General features: G+C 43.3%; 1 protein-coding gene and 2 long non-coding RNA genes across 5 annotated transcripts in view; 2 read left to right on the forward strand and 1 right to left on the reverse strand.

The window, feature by feature from the left end:
• The window catches only part of LOC138981540 (testis-expressed protein 36-like), a 25887-nt gene extending 13456 nt beyond the window's left edge, over nt 1-12431 (forward strand). Inside the window, exons 1-5 of one of the 3 annotated variants that reach the window (XM_070354492.1) lie at nt 2391-2619; nt 6311-6454; nt 6863-6943; nt 7429-7449; nt 9668-12431. In XM_070354492.1, coding sequence (XP_070210593.1) covers nt 2593-2619; nt 6311-6454; nt 6863-6943; nt 7429-7449; nt 9668-10144 — 750 coding nt within the window. In that variant the 5' untranslated portion in view covers nt 2391-2592 and the 3' untranslated portion in view covers nt 10145-12431. Of the gene's footprint in view, nt 1-2390; nt 2620-6310; nt 6455-6862; nt 6944-7428; nt 7450-9667 lie in introns of those variants that run through there. The other 2 variants (XM_070354490.1, XM_070354491.1) reach the window with 2 other exon arrangements.
• Nucleotides 12432-14083: 1652 nt separating this feature from the next.
• LOC138981541 (uncharacterized) lies at nt 14084-18316 on the reverse strand. The gene is made up of 5 exons (XR_011460655.1): nt 18252-18316; nt 17800-17961; nt 17285-17422; nt 16551-16708; nt 14084-15256 (listed from the first exon to the last, which is right to left on the reverse strand). It is a non-coding gene; the product is annotated as an uncharacterized lncRNA (long non-coding RNA).
• Nucleotides 18317-18596: 280 nt separating this feature from the next.
• LOC138981542 (uncharacterized) lies at nt 18597-20826 on the forward strand. The gene is made up of 3 exons (XR_011460656.1): nt 18597-19349; nt 19911-20003; nt 20655-20826. It is a non-coding gene; the product is annotated as an uncharacterized lncRNA (long non-coding RNA).
• Nucleotides 20827-21384: the final 558 nt, after the last annotated feature.

A 21384-nucleotide genomic window follows, 5' to 3' on the forward strand; every position in this document is an offset into this window, starting at 1 on the left:
GGACACTTACTTCGGGGCGGTGTCTCACCTAGTTTGGGGACACTTACTTCGGGGCGGTGTCTCCCCTAGTTTGGGGACACTTACTTCGGGGCGGTGTCTCCCCTAGTTTGGGGACACTTACTTCGGGGCGGTGTCTCCCCTAGTTTGGGGACACTTACTTCGGGGCGGTGTCTCACCTAGTTTGGGGACACTTACTTCGGGGCGGTGTCTCACCTAGTTTGGGGACACTTACTTCGGGGCGGTGTCTCCCCTAGTTTGGGGACACTTACTTCGGGGCGGTGTCTCCCCTAGTTTGGGGACACTTACTTCGGGGCGGTGTCTCACCTAGTTTGGGGACACTTACTTCGGGGCGGTGTCTCACCTAGTTTGGGGACACTTACTTCGGGGCGGTGTCTCCCCTAGTTTGGGGACACTTACTTCGGGGCGGTGTCTCCCCTAGTTTGGGGACACTTACTTCGGGGCGGTGTCTCACCTAGTTTGGGGACACTTACTTCGGGGCGGTGTCTCACCTAGTTTGGGGACACTTACTTCGGGGCGGTGTCTCACCTAGTTTGAGGACACTTACTTCGGGGCGGTGTCTCCCCTAGTTTGGGGACACTTACTTCGGGGCGGTGTCTCACCTAGTTTGGGGACACTTACTTCGGGGCGGTGTCTCACCTAGTTTGAGGACACTTACTTCGGGGCGGTGTCTCACCTAGTTTGGGGACACTTACTTCGGGGCGGTGTCTCACCTAGTTTGAGGACACTTACTTCGGGGCGGTGTCTCACCTAGTTTGAGGACACTTACTTCGGGGCGGTGTCTCACCTAGTTTGGGGACACTTACTTCGGGGCGGTGTCTCACCTAGTTTGGGGACACTTACTTCGGGGCTGTGTCTCACCTAGTTTGGGGACACTTACTTCAGGGCGGTGTCTCACCTAGTTTGAGGACACTTACTTCGGGGCGGTGTCTCACCTAGTTTGAGGACACTTACTTCGGGGCGGTGTCTCACCTAGTTTGGGGACACTTACTTCGGGGCGGTGTCTCCCCTAGTTTGGGGACACTTACTTCGGGGCGGTGTCTCCCCTAGTTTGGGGACACTTACTTCGGGGCGGTGTCTCACCTAGTTTGGGGACACTTACTTCGGGGCGGTGTCTCACCTAGTTTGGGGACACTTACTTCGGGGCGGTGTCTCCCCTAGTTTGGGGACACTTACTTCGGGGCGGTGTCTCACCTAGTTTGGGGACACTTACTTCGGGGCGGTGTCTCACCTAGTTTGGGGACACTTACTTCGGGGCGGTGTCTCACCTAGTTTGAGGACACTTACTTCGGGGCGGTGTCTCACCTAGTTTGGGGACACTTACTTCGGGGCGGTGTCTCACCTAGTTTGGGGACACTTACTTCGGGGCGGTGTCTCACCTAGTTTGGGGACACTTACTTCGGGGCGGTGTCTCACCTAGTTTGGGGACACTTACTTCGGGGCGGTGTCTCACCTAGTTTGAGGACACTTACTTCGGGGCGGTGTCTCACCTAGTTTGAGGACACTTACTTCGGGGCGGTGTCTCACCTAGTTTGGGGACACTTACTTCGGGGCGGTGTCTCCCCTAGTTTGGGGACACTTACTTCGGGGCGGTGTCTCACCTAGTTTGGGGACACTTACTTCGGGGCGGTGTCTCCCCTAGTTTGGGGACACTTACTTCGGGGCGGTGTCTCACCTAGTTTGGGGACACTTACTTCGGGGCGGTGTCTCACCTAGTTTGGGGACACTTACTTCGGGGCGGTGTCTCACCTAGTTTGGGGACACTTACTTCGAGGCGGACTCCGAACTATTTTAAGTGTGACAGGGGAGGCTACTGTTTGATTGCACTTCGCCTCCCGAGGTGATCGTAGTGTTACGGCACTCGGTTACATAAGCAAACCTCTTTCGAGGATGTGGGTGTCTCTTTGAATCCAGACCAATTCTAACAAATTTATGTCAAGTTAAAGTCTAATTTTTCTTTGGAAGAATCTTTTTCAGGCAAACTTCAGACTTTGTCTTTGGTCGAGTCTGATCATTCAACTCATCGATACTTCATCTCGTCAATCATCCTACCCTCTGTTTGATTATAACAGTGCCCCCTCCCGTTTAACAGCAGGAAAGCAGTAAATATATATACTGTAGAGGGCATTGGATGATTATAATGGTTCCACTTCCAGTCATGGTACTCGCACTCATTATCTTATCTGATGATCTTTATTTTCAGAATAATAATTCATTGATTAGAAAAGTGCCCCAGGAAGTGTAAATGTGTATACAGACTGCACTAAGCAGTAGACATAGGATTATACCCCAACCCTCCGTCCCCAATCAAAGGCCCCCCCCCCCCACACACACACACACACACACACCTCCGCTATTGTGACCCAAGTCCCCATGGAGGCTTATGGCAGCTCCATGCATATCTTGAGAGCCATTGTAACTCGTGGGTCGTATTCTACAGCCCAAAATAAATCGGCCTAGAGCTGCCTGGTCTGATCTCCGTAGTCCATAGCCACTGACAGTCTTCGATACCTTTGGTGTGGTGATTGTGTACGTGTTGTAAGTGTCGTTTTGTGTGGATTTTCTTTCGACGACATGAAAAGATCGAAGTCAGCCATTCTGGTAAGTAGAATCTGATTGAAAATGATTGATGTATCTGGAGTTGTTATACATGTCTAGTTGGCTTGACTTTTTGTTCCGAAGTAGGTTTACTCTGTGTGTCTCTGTTTCTCTGTCTGTCTCTCTGTTTGTTCACCCCCCCCCCCCCCTCGCACCCCCCCCCCCCCACCCCCCGGTACACGTCCTTCTGCATTCACATGGCTCCCTATAGCAAATGTGTGTCTCAATGCCCAATGCCCATGTGTATTGTATGTCTGTAGGATATTACGCCTGCGTGTGTTCATGTTTACAGATATCTTTAAGTAACCAGCATTTTCCGTGTACATGTACATGTTCGGGGTTGGTTTTCGTCCTCTTCAACACTAGCTTTTGGCCGTTTCAGATCAACGTTAGTTATCCAAATAATTCAAATCTAGTAGTACTAGTACCGTCAGCCACACGGCTGATTTTTATTCGGCCTGAAAAATCACCTAGATAGTTTGTGTGTTGAGCGACAATGCATGGTCAGAGCCATTACCTGTCGTATGGTGACTCATTAACGGGCGATCGGTGTCCTGTTATAATGCTTGTCAATGTTCTGGGTGTTCGAAACGGCTGTTTTATGTGTGTGTGTGTGTGTGTGTGCGTGTGTGTGTGTGTGTGTGTGTGCTGTGTGTGTCTCTGTGTGTGTATGTGTGTGTGTGTGCGTGTGTGCGTGCATGCGGGTGCCTTTGTGCCAGTGTGCATGCGTGACTGTGTGCGTGTCAGCCTGCCTGTCTGTCTGTTCGTTTGTTCGTTTGTCTGTCTGTCTGTCCATACATATCTGTCTGTTTGCTTGGCTTTGTTCTCATTCCATGCGCCGTTCCGCTTGTCAATCTGTCGTTGTGCCTGATTATAACGGCGTGGCAGTTACTAGTTTACATGTCCTGCCAAAAACAAAACTGACACACTTTCTTTGGTTAAGCTCACAGCTATCCTTATACCCCCATTCCACACAACCGTTCTAGGTCCTGAGTTCCCGCACTGACCAAGGAACGGTGCGGGCACGGGAGGGATCGGGAGGTAACCGCAATGGAACGTAAATGATCGTTAACGGAACTGCTTTGAACGGTAGGGTCGGTAGGGACGGTTGAGTTTGGGCTGAATGTTCAAAATATTAGCCGTTCCCCTCCCGATCAGAATGAACGATAATGGAACCTTTACCCATCGGTAACGGAACGCTTGGATCGTTAGAGGAACTTAAAACAACGGAAACGCAACGGTAGCGCCCTCACACACTGAGTTGTCATACCCACATTCCACACATCCGTTCTAGCATTTACATATATATTTAATAAATATTATATAAATATAATAAATCCGTTCTAGCTTCCGTTCCCAGCCGTCCTGGGCCCGGGACGGCTGCCACTATGGTCAGACGCTGCTCAAAGATGCAAAAAAACGGCCGTTTGCGCGGCGTTCCATTGTTGTGGCAGCCGTCCTTGGTCGGTACGGGAACGGGACCTAGAACGGTTGTGTGGCATGGGGGTATAAGCAGGGGTGCCAGTATAAGTGTATTCTTCGCCGTTCGTGACTGCCTGTAGGTGTTCCTGCAACCACCGGTTCCTTAGTGCCATGCATGCAGTAGGTCTATTGGTGCAAGCTTTGATTGACGATCGGAGGGCAGAAGCAATCCCACAGGTTCTCTTGGTGTCTTTCAATGGCTGGCTAATGGTTGCTTTTATTCTCGTTTTAGCACCAGAGCTATAGACGGATATATAACAACACGTATATCTTAGAACGGGTTTTCCTGGCACACGGCGTCATGTTCTGTTTTGAATCAGTGTGTGATTTAGTTTGTGCGCGCGCGCGCGCGCGTGTGTGTGTTTGTGTGTGGCAGTGCCGGTGTGTGTGTGTGTGTGTATGTGTGTGTGTCAGCCGTATTATCATAGTGTCAGTGACTGCGGTGTGTGTGTGTGTGTGTGTGTTTGCTTGGCAGTCTGTAATCATCGGTATGGTAGGAAGGAAGGGGGTGGTCAATCTATGTTTTACTGTTTTATTCTAGGGCGCTATGAACGCCCTAGTATAAGGTGGGGGTTGAGCTTGCCACTTGCGGCTTCCATTTTGTTGTGACGCAGCTCGTCATCTGCGCTGTTCCGGAAATGAGCTGCGCTTTTTTGGAAATCAACACCGTCGCCTGACCATGATTTACTTTTTCCACACGCTCCGAACGTACACTTCCGATCCTGGAGTTCACACTGATTCTTTGTTTGCCAAAGTAAAGTAGTAACCGGTGATTGTGTAGCTGCACCGGACAAGTGTTCATTCACTGGCTTGAGAGTTATTGGAGTGAGGTTTGATTGACGATCTGTGTGCCACTGGTTGTCTTGGGTCCGAGTCCTGTCAATGGCAGTGTTGTGCTCGTTGCCCCAGTTTAGCACCTCACCAGGTGACTTGAAAGGATATTGATATTTGTTCTCTGTCACCGTCTGCTGTCTTTGATCCGGAGAGAGGGGGTGAAAGGGGGGGGAGAGAGAGAGAGAGAGAGAGAGAGAGAGAGAGAGAGAGAGAGAGAGAGAGAGAGAGAGAGAGAGACTGAGAGAGATGATGATGATGATGGTGATGGAACTTTATTTTTCAAGGATAGAAGTTTAAGGCGACGCCTTTTCTTACAACCGGTCCTTACTTCTAATACAAATATCTAATAAATGATAAACAAGTAAAGCAACATGACAAATAAACAAAGTAAACGAACGAACCAGCAAACAATCGACAAGTAAGCAAACAAGCAAATAAACATAAACAATAAAATGGCAAAGTAAGCAACATACAAATCGAAAGCCTGAGAGAGAGAGAGAGAGAGAGAGAGAGAGAGAGAGACAGAGAGAGGGGGAGAGAGACAGAGACAGAGTGAGAGACAGAAAGAGAGAGAGAGAGAGAGAGAGAGAGAGAGAGAGAGAGAGAGAGAGAGAGAGAGAGAGAGAGAGAGAGAGATTTGACTCCCCTGAGCAATCCGAAAGCCGAGTCTCACTGACTGGATTGAGCAGTGTTTTTTCGGCCGTCCGGACGGCGGCGTAGACACAAAGCTTTACGGTTGGGTTATCTCTGATGTTTCTGAAACTAGAGCTTTAAAACTGTACACACTTGTAAGGTTTGCTGATCTCCTAACATGACCCTAGTTTGGTCGACCCTCGTCAAATTTTCGAGCTGGACCTGTCTCACTAAATCTTCGGGTTTAGCCGCTAGCGATGCCTTAGTACACGTTGTCTTGGTGTTGGCTGATTAAATCTTCGGGTTTAGCCGCTAGCGATGCCTTAGTACACGTTGTCTTGGTGTTGGCTGATTAAATCTTCGGGTTTAGCCGCTAGCGATGCCTTAGTACACGTTGTCTTGGTGTTGGCTGATTAAATCTTCGGGTTTAGCCGCTAGCGATGCCTTAGTACACGTTGTCTTGGTGTTGGCTGATTAAATCTTCGGGTTTAGCCGCTAGCGATGCCTTAGTACACGTTGTCTTGGTGTTGGCTGATTAAATCTTCGGGTTTACCCGCTAGCGATGCCTTAGTACACGTTGTCTTGGTGTTGGCTGATTAAATCTTCGGGTTTAGCCGCTAGCGATGCCTTAGTACACGTTGTCTTGGTGTTGGCTGATTGTCAGTGTTGAGCTTTTAGTTTCAGACCTATAGATTGACTAAATGTTTTTATATCGCTTCACGCAACTTGTTTCTCTATTTTCCAGTTTCGTCATCGAGGGGCAGACAACTGCACCGATGGCGGGATGGCCCGAGGGGAGGTAACCAGTACGGGCAGGATGTTAGCTGCCCCTTTTATTGGACTCGGACACCCGCGCCCTCCTCCTCCTAGATTTGATCAAAGAGCACAGGTATGATGGAGACGTTTATTTATTTCTAATACCGATTCCCGCTGTACATGCAATTGTCTTTATGTGTGTGGGAGTGTATGTTTTTGTGTGTGTGTGTGTGTGTGTGTGTGTGTGTGTGTGTGTGTGTGTGTGTGTGTGTGTGTGTGTGTGTGTGTGTGCGTGCGTGTCAGTGTGTGCGTACGTCCGTGTGCGCGTTTGTACGCACGTGTGTACGTACGTGTTTGAGTGGATGTGCGCAGTCTACAGGTATGGCTACCAGCCTGCCTGCCGGTCATTATGATTATCATCAGTCTAAGTTTATCTTTATGTTGCTCTAAGTCGGAGATTATGTGCAAGTGTATATAGCTGTCTTATTAGTCTACTCAAATAAGTGCAATATTTAAACGATACTGGACATGTTTGTTTCAGACCACCTACCACAAGACAAACCCATTCTCCTATCACGACAACAGACACACTATTCAGGACCGTGGGGAGTACTTTGGCGATGTAAGTTCCGTTTAACTAACCAGAAATGTATTTATGTGTATTTGTATTTGTAATTGTAAATGTATTTGTGTTATGTGTGTGTTGTCTTCTAAAATATTTCAACTCACATTAGCATACTCGTGCTCCCTTCCCCCGTTACTCGAACACAGAAGTAGCTGGGGAGAAAACGGGTATACACAGCCTCTCACGAGTCTCTCATGAGCAGAGCGTACGTGCATACATGTCAACTATACCGCCAAACTGCTAACAATACAACAGGAGAATTGTTTCAGAAAGCATTGCGTGTTGTTGTTGTTGTTGTTGTTGTTGTTGTTGTTGTTGTTGTTGTTGTTGTCGTCGTCGCTGTCGCTGCTGCTGTTGTTGTTGTTGGTGGTGCCGTGGTGGTGGTGGGGGTGGGGGTGGTACGGCTGCTGCTGCTGCTAATGTTGCTGTTAGTGCTATATACTTTGCATTGCATACATTATCATTATATCTGTTGAAAACAGCGTCCTCAAAAACTATTTGAGGTAAGTGATTGTTAGAAACGGAGATCCTATTATCTTATAACCAACGGAAGATAGAAGGCTTATATTAGTGACATACAAGTAGTTACAATGCCTAACACTGACAATGTTTATGCTTAATGAATTTAGGTTTCTTGCAAAGAACACCTAGCTAATTAGAGTCCAGCTGTCTAACAATTTTAGGTTGCTACAAAATAACGTCCAACCATAGTTTTACTAATAGTATCATAGTATTATAGTAATAGTATCATAGTATCACAGTAATAGTATCATAGTATGAAAGATCAACTGCTTAGCAAATTGAGGTAACTGAGAAAGGACGTCTACTAGTCTATGACAGATCAACTGCTTAGCGAATTGAGGTAACTGAGAAAGGATGTCTAGTCTATGACAGATTAACTGCTTTGTGAATTGAGGTAACTGAGAAAGGACGTCTAGTCTATGACAGATCAACTGCTTAGCTAATTGAGGTAACTGAGAAAGGATGTCTAGTCTATGACAGATTAACTGCTTTGTGAATTGAGGTAACTGAGAAAGGACGTCTAGTCTATGACAGATCAACTGCTTTGTGAATTGAGGTAACTGAGAAAGGACTTCTAGTCTATGACAGATCAACTGCTTTGTGAATTGAGGTAACTGAGAAGGACGTCTAGTCTATGACAGATCAACTGCTTTGTGAATTGAGGTAACTGAGAAAGGACGTCTAGTCTATAACAGATCAACTGCTTTGTGAATTGAGGTTACTGAGAAGGACGTCTAGTCTATGACAGATCAACTGCTTTGTGAATTGAGGTTACTGAGAGGGACGTCTAGTCTATGACAGATCAACTGCTTTGTGAATTGAGGTTACTGAGAAGGACAGCTAGTCTATGACAGATCAACTGCTTTGTGAATTGAGGTAACTGAGAAAGGACGTCTAGTCTATAACAGATCAACTGCTTTGTGAATTGAGGTTACTGAGAAGGACGTCTAGTCTATGACAGATCAACTGCTTTGTGAATTGAGGTTACTGAGAGGGACGTCTAGTCTATGACAGATCAACTGCTTTGTGAATTGAGGTTTCTGAGAAGGACGTCTAGTCTATGATAGCTAGACCAACTGCATGTTTAGCAAATTGAGTTGACTGAGAAAGGACGTCTAGCCCATTTCAGGGGCGGAGCAGTTAAGCCAGAGGGGGGGGGGGGTTACAACCTGGGGTCCAGGGGTAGACCCCTTGTGGGGTATATGGGCAAGGCCCCGTTGGGGGATCTGGGGGGCTTAGCCCCCCAGAAGCTGTAGAGTTTTAGCTATTTTATGAACAATTTATGGCTTATCCTTGATTTTAAACATGATCAACTGGTGTCAGCAGCCACTCATTATTTCTTTTAAAGTTAGTATTAATTTTGTTTTTACAGCCGGGGGGGGGGGACCCCGGAACCCCCCCCCCCCTAATCCGCCCCTGCATTTTAGACTAACTACATGCACATTGATGTAAGTGCGAAGGACGTCTAGCCTATGATAGATCAGCTATACTGTTGACTCGTAAATACCCTATGTGCTCATACGGGTTCATCACGCGGGTAAGAGGCGCGTTAAAACCTCTGCTACCTGTGCTCCCAGGTAAGGTCCCTGACCAGGAGCTAAGGGTGGGGTAACCCTGACAGAAACCTCTGGTGCTGAAGTCGGCGGTACTGAGCGAGACAGCGCACTTTAACGGATCACAGTACCACGCACCCCATCGCCATGAATAGATCAGCTATACTTAGCAAATAGAGGTTGCCGGAAAAAAAACGTCGAACCTTTGTTTGACTTCGAAAATGTAGGCTACTTTGAAAGAACATGTAGCCTGTGATAAACCAACTACTTAGCAAATGTAGGTTTCTGAGAGAGAACGTCCAGCGAATGACAGACCAACTGCTTAGCGAATTGAGGTTACTCTGAACTTGAACGGCTTCTGTTTTGATCCTGTAGCTTTTGAACATTGTGTATGCGTGCGTTAATGCGTGCGTGCTTGTGTGTGTGTGTGTGTGTGTGTGTGTGTGTGTGTGTGTGTGTGTGTGTGTGCGTGCGTGCGTGCATGCGTGCGAGCGTGCGTGCGTCTGCGGCGCGTGTTTGTATGTAGCGGGAGAAAGGTAGGGAGGACGGGGTAAGGATGCACGAGAGAACGCGTTCATTGGTGTGAATCCCTTACTCCAAACATGCCGATAACCTATTAAGACTAACCCTGACACCTCTCTGGCAGGGCCAAGACTCTCGCTTTCTGGGCCGCAAGGTGGTGCCCCTCCACTCCAGGCAGCACTCCACGGGCCCCGGCTTCCTCAAGCACAACTCCCGCAACCCCGTCGACTACGAGTACAACACCGTCTTCGCCACCTCATTCACCGGCAGACCCACTGACCAGCAGCCGACCTCCGCCCGCCTATATCACAGAACCCGACAGGAACCCCCCTCCGGTTCCGTCCCCTTGTCCACCACCACCACCGAGTGGTTCCCTCCCGCGCCGGAGGTGAAACCCACCCGTTCCTCCACCCGGGTGCTTGGCACCAGCCTGCAGCCCTACTCCAAGCACAACACGTGGCAGTACTCCTACCAGGGCCTACCCCGGGTGTATCCACCCTACGGCGAGCCCATCAAGCTGCGGCCTGGCGTGGACAACGTGCTCAACAGATACGGGGCTGCCTTTACAGCTTCCAGGGCCACTGCTGCAGCTGATAGTTAGTGTGCGAGGGGAAATCTAGACTCGAAAGTGGACGTCTTTTAAAAAAACCCATTTGTTTAAAGATGTTCTCATTGTCGGCGATAAAGACGGACCAGAAAATGTTCTGTGATGAATGGCTGTAAACTTGACTACAGGAGCCTGACGTTTTTATTGGTCTCATCTTTGTATTGTTGGTGTGTACATGTATGTTGCAAATCCGCTCTCAAGGAATAGCCTGCGTGAACTGAATGTGAGCTTTGGAGCGTGACTATTGTTTTTATCTCGCATACTAGCTTTGTATTGTTGACGTTGTTGCAATTGGGAGGGTGACCTTTGTCTCAGTCTCGTGATGTTTAGATTTAGATACTTTTTGCAATACCTCTGTAGTCATGTGGTTGGCCAAAATGTCCGGGGGGGGGGGGGGGGGGGGGAGGGGGTACTTTTATCTGGAAGCAATATGTGATAGAGGCTGGGAATGGGCTTTTATACATGAACATTATGACTCTATGTTCTTTAAAACCAAAATACATTCCTTTTTGACCCTCACGGACATATTAGCAGCAGTTGTTCTTCTTGATATACGGGCGTTTTTCAAAAAAGAACGAAAAATCAGACTAGCTAGTGTATGGTTAAAAGTGAATTTATTCCAAACTCTTAACAAATGCGTTGACATTATTCAGCACACCCAGTGCCATGTTAACATAAGATATGTATTCTTAATACAGAATGAGTTCGCCAAAAAAATAAACAAAAAATATTTTGTTGCAGTCGTCAGTCGTGTTACTCTTTCTTTAATTTTATTTAGTGTCAAAGAAATATTGACAGATGACTAGTTTGCCTCCAGTATGTCAAAAACAATACACTTTTCACTTTCTGAAGAAAAATATATACCTTAAAATGAAAGAAAGCTATAAAAATGAAAGAAATTGTCACTCAAATGAATAAAAATCATTTTTTGAAAAATGTCAAACATCGCCAGCAGCTTGAAACTTGTACATTTCTTGCAATTGTATTTTTCTCGAATCAAGTGTTATGAGAGCATTGAGCAAAAGATAAACAGACTGAAAAGAATTATATCTTCCTGGAAATTCTACATTCAGAAGCCTCAGTAACACCAATGACATGTGAGTAACACGACTGAGTAACATGACTGACGTCTCATAACACAACTGACCATCCTTAGCTAACTTTGATTTATGAACTGATTTTAACTTTAAACGTAAAGTTAATTAAACGGAAAAATAAATTTGCTTATGGTAAGACATTTTCACTTTATTTCCACCTTTTAAGCCTAACTCCATGATTTGACACAAAGAAAATGCAGACTTGTCACAAAATAAACTGTAATGATCGCGCCGTGAAACTCCGAATTTGCACAGGTCTAGCAAAATCGCAATTTTATATGATTCAAGGAATGAACAAAATCTTATTTATTTTCAGCATTACTACAGAAATTTACTGCAAACATTTTGCACTGTAACATTATTGATTCTAACAGCAAAATTACTGACAGATGGTAACAGCACTGAGACCAAATTGCCTTGGCTGGTTTCGATAGAAGTTACACGTACGAAAACGATCAGCAGTGTTTACTTACAACTCTTTTCCTCAAACGGCGAAGACAAAGCATAAACATGATTATCTTTAAAACAACCAAAGCTGCAAAGTTTTTTTTAAACAGTAACATTACAGGCATGGTAACACCACTGACACCAAATTGCCTTTAGATGTTTCGACAAACAATAAAACGTACTGAAACAGATCAGCAGTGGAATCCCCAACGTTCTGGCACGAACAGACAGTGACCTAGCTGGACTCCAGCACATTCAACTACTCAGGAACTTGTTTAGGAGTGCAGTCAGCAGTTGGTGAATATGGAGGACCCGGTGTGAAGTGGTTTGGGATCCAGTGCGTCATGTTCATGTCAACACGTGTAGACGTCCACACAACGATCAGTGGCTCTCCTGGAGGATTTGCAGTGTCCATCCGAGGCATCACCAGTCTGTGTAAATCCGCGCGCACGAACGGATTGCCACGGTTTGGGTAGGCAGAACAGATTAGCATTCGGCAAGACTGTTGACAATGCAAACACTTGCCATATACTCATGAATGGTTTTGGCTTTATTATCTTCATCACTTCCGGACTTTATTAATAGAATTTGTAACAGTTCTTCATAATGTTTTTATTTTTAATTTTTTTATTTTTTTATTTACTATATTAGCATATATCATGATTGTATTGATTGTATTTATTGTTCAAAATGCCCCCATGGGTTATGGACTAATAAAACTTGAACTTGAACTTGAACTTGCTTCCTATATTCGTTTTACGGTGTTCTCTCGTCCAGGGACATTCGAGGAAGTTATTCGTCAGAATACATTGCAAAGCTCTTGATGATGTGTCCTCTGCGTTCTTTGCTGGTCTCGAAGCATTTCCTCAGGTTTTCTTCTTTCAAGTAGTATTCAGAATAGTTAGTTAGTTGTTGCTTTTTGGGTCCAGCGGACCATATAGGCCAAATCAGGACCCCACAAGTTTAACATTACACATATTTAAATTAAACCTATTTTACTAAACAAATTTAGGAACGTCACCCGAAGGTAACATAAAAGCTAAATCGAAACCCTACGTGTCAAGAAACCCTACGTGTCAAAGATTTTTAAAATTCAAATCTTAGAATAAAGGCCAGACTCCTTTAAAAATCCAAAGAGAGCTGCAGAGCTGACCTCTGTAAAAATATGTTTCAAGCTAGAAGTGTCAAGATACTTCACTCGTAGATCATACAGATCAGCGCACTCGGTGAGAAAAATGGCTCACAGAAAAACTATCATCACAGGCGTGGCAACATAGTGCCTCTTCTCTTTTAAGCAGATGGACATGCGTTATATAAGTGTGACCAGTGTGTAGCCTAGCCAGAACACTTTCGTCTTTTCTACTTGCAGCCAACAAAGGCAAGGGCTTTGATAGCTCAGGGTGTATCTTATACAGTTTATTTTCCTTGCAGGTGGACCAACGGTCTTGCCAGAGTTTTAAACTGTAAAAAATGGTCTTCCGACGAAGGTCCGTGAAAGGAACAAATAGCTCAGGAAGACGTGGAACCGCCATCTCCAGAGCATCCTTTGCTGCCTTGTCAGCAGCTTCGTTGCCTTGTATGCCCATATGACTGGGCACCCACATAAAATTTATAATAGTATTCAGAATGACACGCGAGTTCCGGCATGGACAATGCGGGCTCTAAGTTCTGCTGGTCGCTGATCATGGCCAAAAGCGTAGACACTGCCACATGCTGCCCAGTTAGCATGCTAACGTTAAATTAACGTTAAATTAACGTTAGCGGTAAACGTTAATTTAACGTTTACCGCTAACGTTAATTTAACGTTAATTTGCTCATGTGATAAAACGTTAAATTAACGTTAACATTTAACGTTAATCTAACGTTAATTTAACGTTAATCTAACCATAATATAACGTTAAAATTAACGTTAATTTAACGTTTTTGCAAACATAAAAATAACCAAAATAAAACCAAAATCAAACCATAATATAACGGTTAGATTAACGTTATTTTAACGTTTTTTAAACGTTTATTGCTAACGTAAAAATAACCAAAATAAAACCAAAAAGAAACGTTTTATTAACGTTTATTTAACGTTTTTTTAACGTTTTTTGCTAACATAAAAATAACCAAAATAAAACGTTTTATTAACGTTTATTTAACGTTTTTTTAACGTTTGCATGCAAACATAAAATTAACCAAAACAAAACCATAATCAAACGTTCTCATGCAAACGTTAAATTAACGTTCACATGCAAACGTTAAATTAACGTTCACATGCAAACGTTAAATTAACGTTCACATGCAAACGTTAAATTAACGTTAACATGCAAACGTTAAATTTACGTTCTCCTGAAAACATTAAAATAACATTTGCAAATACAAATTTGAATTAATGCACAGAAAATTCAAGATCACAAATTTTATTTAAAATTTAAATTGTTGAGGTCTTTACCAATTCAATAAGTGAATACTAATTTAATAACAGTAACACTTTTAAAATGTTGAACAATGCATACTAAATTCCTTCAATTGCTAAAACATGAAAATGTGAACTAAAAAAATATTACAACACATTTTTCAGTCTCAGTAAAATACCACAGCATAGTATTATCAATCGGGCAGACAAAAATTATGTGTGGACTTAATCTCATTGAAGTAACGCTACATTGACTAGTTTGAACTTGATAAAAAAAATCATCAGAAGGCGATAACAGGATCAGCAATTAAGAATTTCAATCACAATGCGTTGGTATGGGTTCATCAAGGTAAATACCATAGGGCTGTGCAAACTCATTATCGACAGCGATCACTGTTAATGACAAAATCAGAGATGAAAACAATACAAAGTATTTGCACAATCAATAATACAAGCAAGTCAGTAGCACAAAATATGAGAAACAAAGGGATGTAAGCGCTATTAATGCATACACGTGTGACAAGGATGTAAAGTCTCTTGTTCATTCCAAAGCGTGTTATTCTCACAGGTGCCAAGAAAATTGCTTCCACATAATCTCACTTACTCTTGTTGCACATGTCATATAGCAGAGCAATTACGTCCCTTTGTTTCTCAGATCTTAAAATAGCGCTCTGCTTCATTTCATTAAGATTCTTGCTATCACAAAAGATATTAACATATTTTGTGGAGTAGCTAGATGAAAAACAATCATCGATGAATAAAAATTAACAAGCAGCAAGACTGCATGTTTTCTGCACCACTTTGCCAAACGTGTGTGCACAGTGAATATTTGTTTATGAACTGTTGGTGTTAGTCCTGAATGATGGCACCCATGTAAATGAGGCTTGATGCCGGGCTGCTTTGCAAACACAGCATTCAGAAGCTGTGGGTCAGCAAAGGTGTTGAATCTTGTTAGTGAGATGGCGCGCAATGATGTCCTGTAGCACTAGCAGCTGCCTGCACTCGCTCTTTGACGCTGGTCAAACTTCTGGTCGTAGGTGAAGTCCACCTCACAGAATATGATGATGGTAATGGTGAGGGAGTTCAACTTCTGTTTGAACTATGTGGCCAGGCCAAGCTCCCTGACTTTGAAGTGGTCATAATCTTATGCAGGATACCAACCTGGGATAGAGAAGGAAAAATGGTTCTTAGTCAATGGCTGGGATTACAAACTAAATCACACACACACACACACACACACACACACACACACACACACACTAACAAAAACATACACTTACAAACAAACATACACACACATTAGCAGTAACAAACACATACAATACATGTACTAAGAAACACACCCATGTATACACACATACACACAGACACACACACACACAGACACACAGGCGCGCATACACACACACACACAGGCGCAAGTCCACATATATGCAAAATCAAAAGTCTCAGCCCAATTTGTAACAAGAGAGAAAGAGAGAGAGAGAGTGTGTGTGTGTGTGTGTGTGTATGTTGCAAGCATTACACAACTGATATTGAAATTAAGCACCACAGGAAAAAAACAAGTCGCGTAAGGCGAAAATACATTTAGTCAAGTAGCTGTCGAACTCACAGAATGAAACTCAACGCAACGCAGCAAGACCGTATACTCGTAGCATCGTCAGTCCACCGCTCACGGCAAAGGCAGTGAAATTGACAAGAAGAGCGGTTTAGTAGTTGCGCTGAGGAGGATAGCACGCTTTTCTTTACCTCTCTTCGTTTTAACTTTCTGAGCGTGTTTTTAATCGAAACATATCATATCTATATGTTTTTGGAATCAGGAACCGACAAGGAATAAGATGAAAGTGTTTTTAAATTGATTTCGAAAATTTAATTTTCATATTAATTGTTATATATATTTAATTTTCAGAGCTTGTTTTTAATCCAAATATAACATATTTATATGTTTTTGGAATCAGCAAATGTTGGAGAATAAGATGAACGTAAATTTGGATCGTTTTATAAAAAATTTTCTTTTTTTACAATTTTCAGATTTTTAATGACCAAAGTCATTAATTAATTTTTAAGCCACCAAGCTGAAATGCAATACCGAAGTCCGGGCTTCGTCGAACATTACTTGACAAAAATTTCAACCAATTTGGTTGAAAAATGAGGGCGTGACAGTGCCGCCTCAACTTTCACGAAAAGCCGGATATGACGTCATCAAAGACATTTATCAAAAAAATGAAAAAAAACGTATGGGGATATCATTCCCAGGAACTCTCATGTCAAATTTCATAAAGATCGGTCCAGTAGTTTAGTCTGAATCGCTCTACACACACACACACACAGACAGACACACACACACGCACATACACCACGACCCTCGTCTCGATTCCCCCCTCTACGTTAAAACATTTAGTCAAAACTTGACTAAATGTAAAAAAGACGACACTGAGTTAAACAATTCACTTACTGGTCAACAGTGTGAACTTTCAGCACAGACAATGGAAACTTCGATGTTTTTCCCCCTTCTGATTGAATGACTTTGGTACAATCATCTGTCATCAATGAACTCATCATTCTTCCCACCAGTCCAGACACCTTCCCACCAATTGCAGACTTGTTTGTTATCTGAGCGAATAAAAGTCAATATAAATACATGTCATGTGCACAGGAATGAGAACAAGGATTCTCAGTTAGGCAACAACAAAAAAAAAATAGGTGTGGTTACGGTAACATAGCCAAAATAAAATAGGGTAGGAAGGTAGGCAATCACTTTTTTTTTTAAACTTTTTTTTCTAACGTGTACAAATTAAACCTAGTTGACAGGGAAATAAGTGTGCGACTCGGGCGCTTTCGCTTTCATTGCGTTTTCTGCACTCGTTTATTTGGGTTTTTTTGGTTGTTTTTTGACAAATGTAATAAAAAGTTATAGGGTCGGCCCCAAAAAATAGGGTAGGTCGGGTTACCGTAACCACACCTATTTTTTTTTTTAGGCCTTATCACAAAAACAAAAACAAACAAGCACAGAATGACAACATGTTTTCCTAAATGTTATTAAACTTAAACACAGAAAAGTTCATCATACCAGTCCATCACTGAAACAGAAACGGTTGATATATGAATTTATATGAGTGTGGGTGGGGGGGTGGGTGGGTTGTGGGTCTGTTGCAAGCAATAATTATACATGTACCAAATTGTACTCACTGCTTTCAAAGCTGATAATTGTAAACCTTGATGGGTTGTCCCCTTCCAACTGCATGCTTTGGTACAGCCATCCTTCAGACTGTGGCCCCCTCCCATTGCCACCTCTCTCTCTCCGATTGTAGACAGGATTTTTTTCATCTGAAAGAAATAATGTCCAATTAATAATAATACGAATTTGCACAAAGGACTGGAAACAGAATTGAAAGTAATTCTGATTTAACCAACAAATTTACAAAAGCACATTGATAGATTATTTTCCCTAATATGTTCCAACAGACAGTTGAGTAATTACAGGTCACCAGAAAGGTCCACCACTGAAACAGGTACAGTTCAAATTGGAGTTTGTGTGTGTATGTAATGTATACATGTGGAAAGGGGTGGCCGGTGGGATGGGGGATGCGTGTGTACATGTGTGTGTGTGTGTTTTGCAAGCATTACACAACTGATTATATAATAATTACACAACAAATTGTTCTGTCAGTTACATTGAAAACTCATTTAAAAAACCCACTTACTGTTTTCCAATGCAAACCTTCAGCTTGTTTAAGAATGGAAATTGGTTTTGCCTTTTCCCATCCAAATGCGATGAACGGCCATGCCATCAATCAGCTCACTTTTCTTTTGACCAGTTAAGGCACCTCCCCACCAAATGCAGACAGTTTTTTTGTGGTATAAATCTGAAAGAATAAAAGCTATTTATTTATATATGCACAACAGAATCATAAAAGGATTCTTAGTTAAAATCACCATTTCAGGCAACAACAACAATAAAGAAAAACAGCAAACACCTAAACACACACACGGTGACACACACACAGTGACACACACACACACACCTAAGAAACAAAGCAAACTTTTTAGTCTCATCATGCAGTCATGTATTCCAAGAGATAAAAAATACATCTGATCTAGTCTCAATAATTAGCAAATCTATCTTCCAAGTTCCATAGACAATACGAATACTCACTCAAAGTTTGTAAAAATCTTGAAACCAGTCCAGTTGATCTTGATCTTGATCTTGATCGATTACGCTGCTGAATACCAGAAGACTGGCGTAAATGCAGCGGGGGAGAGTGCGGCAGCCTAATGGTGGTGTACGGCTGCTAGCTTGGCTTTAAAGATGCCAATGCTTTTGGAGGTTACAGTATTGTCCTCAAGTAGATTCCAGTCTTGTGCCGTCTTCACAAAAAAGGAGTTCCTAAACTGATCAGTGCGGCCTTGGGGCACTGAATAGGGTCTAGAGTTGTTTCTTGAATACTGTGAGACGATGTTGGATGTGTGATGGTCAGGGTGTCTCACTGGCCTGATTTTACGGCCTTGCTTCTGCTCAGTTAAGAACTGGTGTGGTGGTAGTGCCGGTACCAGCCCCTCAACCACCCTATAGAAGAACGTCAGACGGAGTTGTTGACGTCGCTGGTGCAGAGGTTGGAGTCCAGTTTTCTCTAGGAGTCTGGTGACGCTGCCGGGGGTCGACGACCTGAAGTCGCCTGTGATGAACCTTGATGCTTTGCGTTGTACGCGTTCGATGCAGTCAATGTCTTTCTTCAGGTAGGGGTCCCAGACAACCGCCCCATACTCCAGGAGGGGACGCACAAGGGAGAGGTAGGCCTGCTGACGGCAACGAGGCGGGCAGCGTTGGAGGTTGCGGCGAAGGAAGCTATGTCTTGCGCCTTCGGTCTTAGTATTGGACTGTCCAGTCTGGTTCGTTTCTGTTGGTGTATCATAGTGCTCTTGCAAAGTTCTGCCAGTGCCAGTTTCCAATCTTCCTCATCAGCACAACTTGCCGTTACGTCTTTCGATAACTAGAAACGAAAATTCTGAGTGACCTCCCTTGATCGCCAAGGGACATTACTCTCAGTCTCAAACTTTTCACTGTGGAACTGGAATCGAAATAAAAAAAGTTTCTGTAACAGTTTTTAACACGCTAGCAACTTCAAAGTCAGTGTGACTGCTGATACATGTATAAGATAACATGCTACACTTCAGCATATCAGGAATACACACTACAGATCTTGTGACGCTGAGGCGAATGGCAAATGGAACTTTCAGCACTGAAGAAATTCAGGTAATGTTGTGATTCATAGTTCACGATCCGTTGGCATTGTGATTGTTGATTTATTTTTCATACGAGTCACAAATATCAAAGCAATATCATGCATAACGATTGGAAAGGTGGATTTCTCTCTCTTTCTTTACTGCCTTCTGTCTCTTTCTTTCTCTGTTTCAGTCTCTCTCTGTGTCTTTCTGTCTCTAGACTCTGTCTGTTACTCTCTCTCTCTCTCTCTCTCTCTCTCTCTCTCAATCTGAAAATTTCTCTCTCTCTCTCTCAATCTGATACTTTCCACACATGTGCACCCAGGGCACTTACTGTTCAATCTTACAGCTTCAGGTCAAATGCATTACTGTACAGTAAATAAGAGATCTCAGGAGAGGCATGGGGAGTAATTTTCGAAAATGATCTATTCAAAGGTTTGATTGACAACTGCTCTCTCCCTCCCCCCCCCTCCCCTCCCCCCCCCCCCCCATTCCCACTCTCTATCTCTCTGTCTTCATTAACAAGTAAAGATTTGAGTGTGTTTAGACTATTGTAATTAATGCAATTCACACATCAATGCTTTCATTGCAGGGTGGGAGGAATTACCATGAGGATGGAACAGAAAGCATTCACAGGGATGTAAACTACAAGGTACAACCCCGACATTCTGGCTGTTGAGGCCAAGTAAGTGTGTGTCACTGTGTGTGTCACTGTGTGTGTGTGTGTGTGTGTGTGTGTGTGTGTGTGTGTTTGCAGGTAAAATCCTTGTTTAACGCTAAGATGAATGTTCCAGCAGTCATATTATTATATAACAGAAAATCATATTTGAGAGAAGGCAGTGTTATTGTCAGGCCTCAGCATAGGGTCATTGATACATGTAATTCTTGGCTGGTCGGCCATCACATCATTTCGACATGTAGGAGGTCTTCTGACAGAACAATTTGTTGTAGCTGGGACATCTTTACCTATACATATTTTTAGTCAAGGTCCAACTGACATTCCATTGTCTGGGGAAAATTTTTGGGAAGGTGTTCTGTGTGTGTGTAGGTGGGGTGGGGGTGGACGGGTGGGTAGGGCTGTTGTCCGTGCCAGGCAGCATTGACATAGAGCATTTCATTCAAACACAGAATGATGCTATCAAAGTTAGCAAATTCACAGAAGTAAATTCAACAATATTGGCATAATGCAAAGACAATTTAAACCTTATTTACCTTCAGTTCTATGTTCAGCAAAGAACACCAACAAAGAAGACATAATTATAGTGTTTACACTGAAGTTCTCAAATAACACTGAATTCTTTATGTTTTAAGATTGTTGCATTCTTTGTCTTTGCAGGTGTCATAGCATGTGGAGCAGATCTTCAAAGTCGCCTATTGCAGACATGTCATCGTCTGCACTGGTTGTATCGACAACTTTTTCCATGGCTACTGCTGCAGATTTAACAAATATATCGTCTGCTGCAAATTCAACAACTTCTGTGTCTGTTGCTGCTGCAAACTTAACAACTTCTGTGTCTGCTCCTGCTTAAAATTCAACAATTCTTGTTGACTGCTGCTGCTGCAAAGTGAATGACTTCTTTGTTTGCTGCTGCAGATTTAACAAGTATATCGTCTGCTGCAAATTCAACAACTTTTTTGTCTGCTGCTGCTCCTGCTGCAAACTTAACAACTTCTGTGTCTGCTCCTGCTTAAAATTCAACAATTCTTGTTGTCTGGAGCTGCTGCAAAGTGAATGACTTCTTTGTGTGCTGCTGCAGATTTAACAAATATATCGTCTGCTGTAAATTCAACAACTTCTTTGTCTGCTGCAGATACTACACATTCAACAACTTCTGTGTCTGCTCCTGCTTCAAATTCAACAATTCTTTTTATCTGCTGCTGCAAAGTGAGCGACTTCTTCCTCTGCTGGTGGTGTTGCAAATAACCTCATATTTCCTTGTCTCTTGTGGCATCATTTTGGATGTATAATATATATATCTGCAAAGAACTTTTTAAACACAAAAGATGGAATAGAATTGGTAAATTTCTAGGTACAGAACCTAAAAGTGTGGTATATGTATATATAT

The sequence above is a fragment of the Littorina saxatilis genome, linkage group LG12 (genome assembly GCF_037325665.1).
Source record: "Littorina saxatilis isolate snail1 linkage group LG12, US_GU_Lsax_2.0, whole genome shotgun sequence".
Taxonomy (NCBI): domain Eukaryota; kingdom Metazoa; phylum Mollusca; class Gastropoda; order Littorinimorpha; family Littorinidae; genus Littorina; species Littorina saxatilis.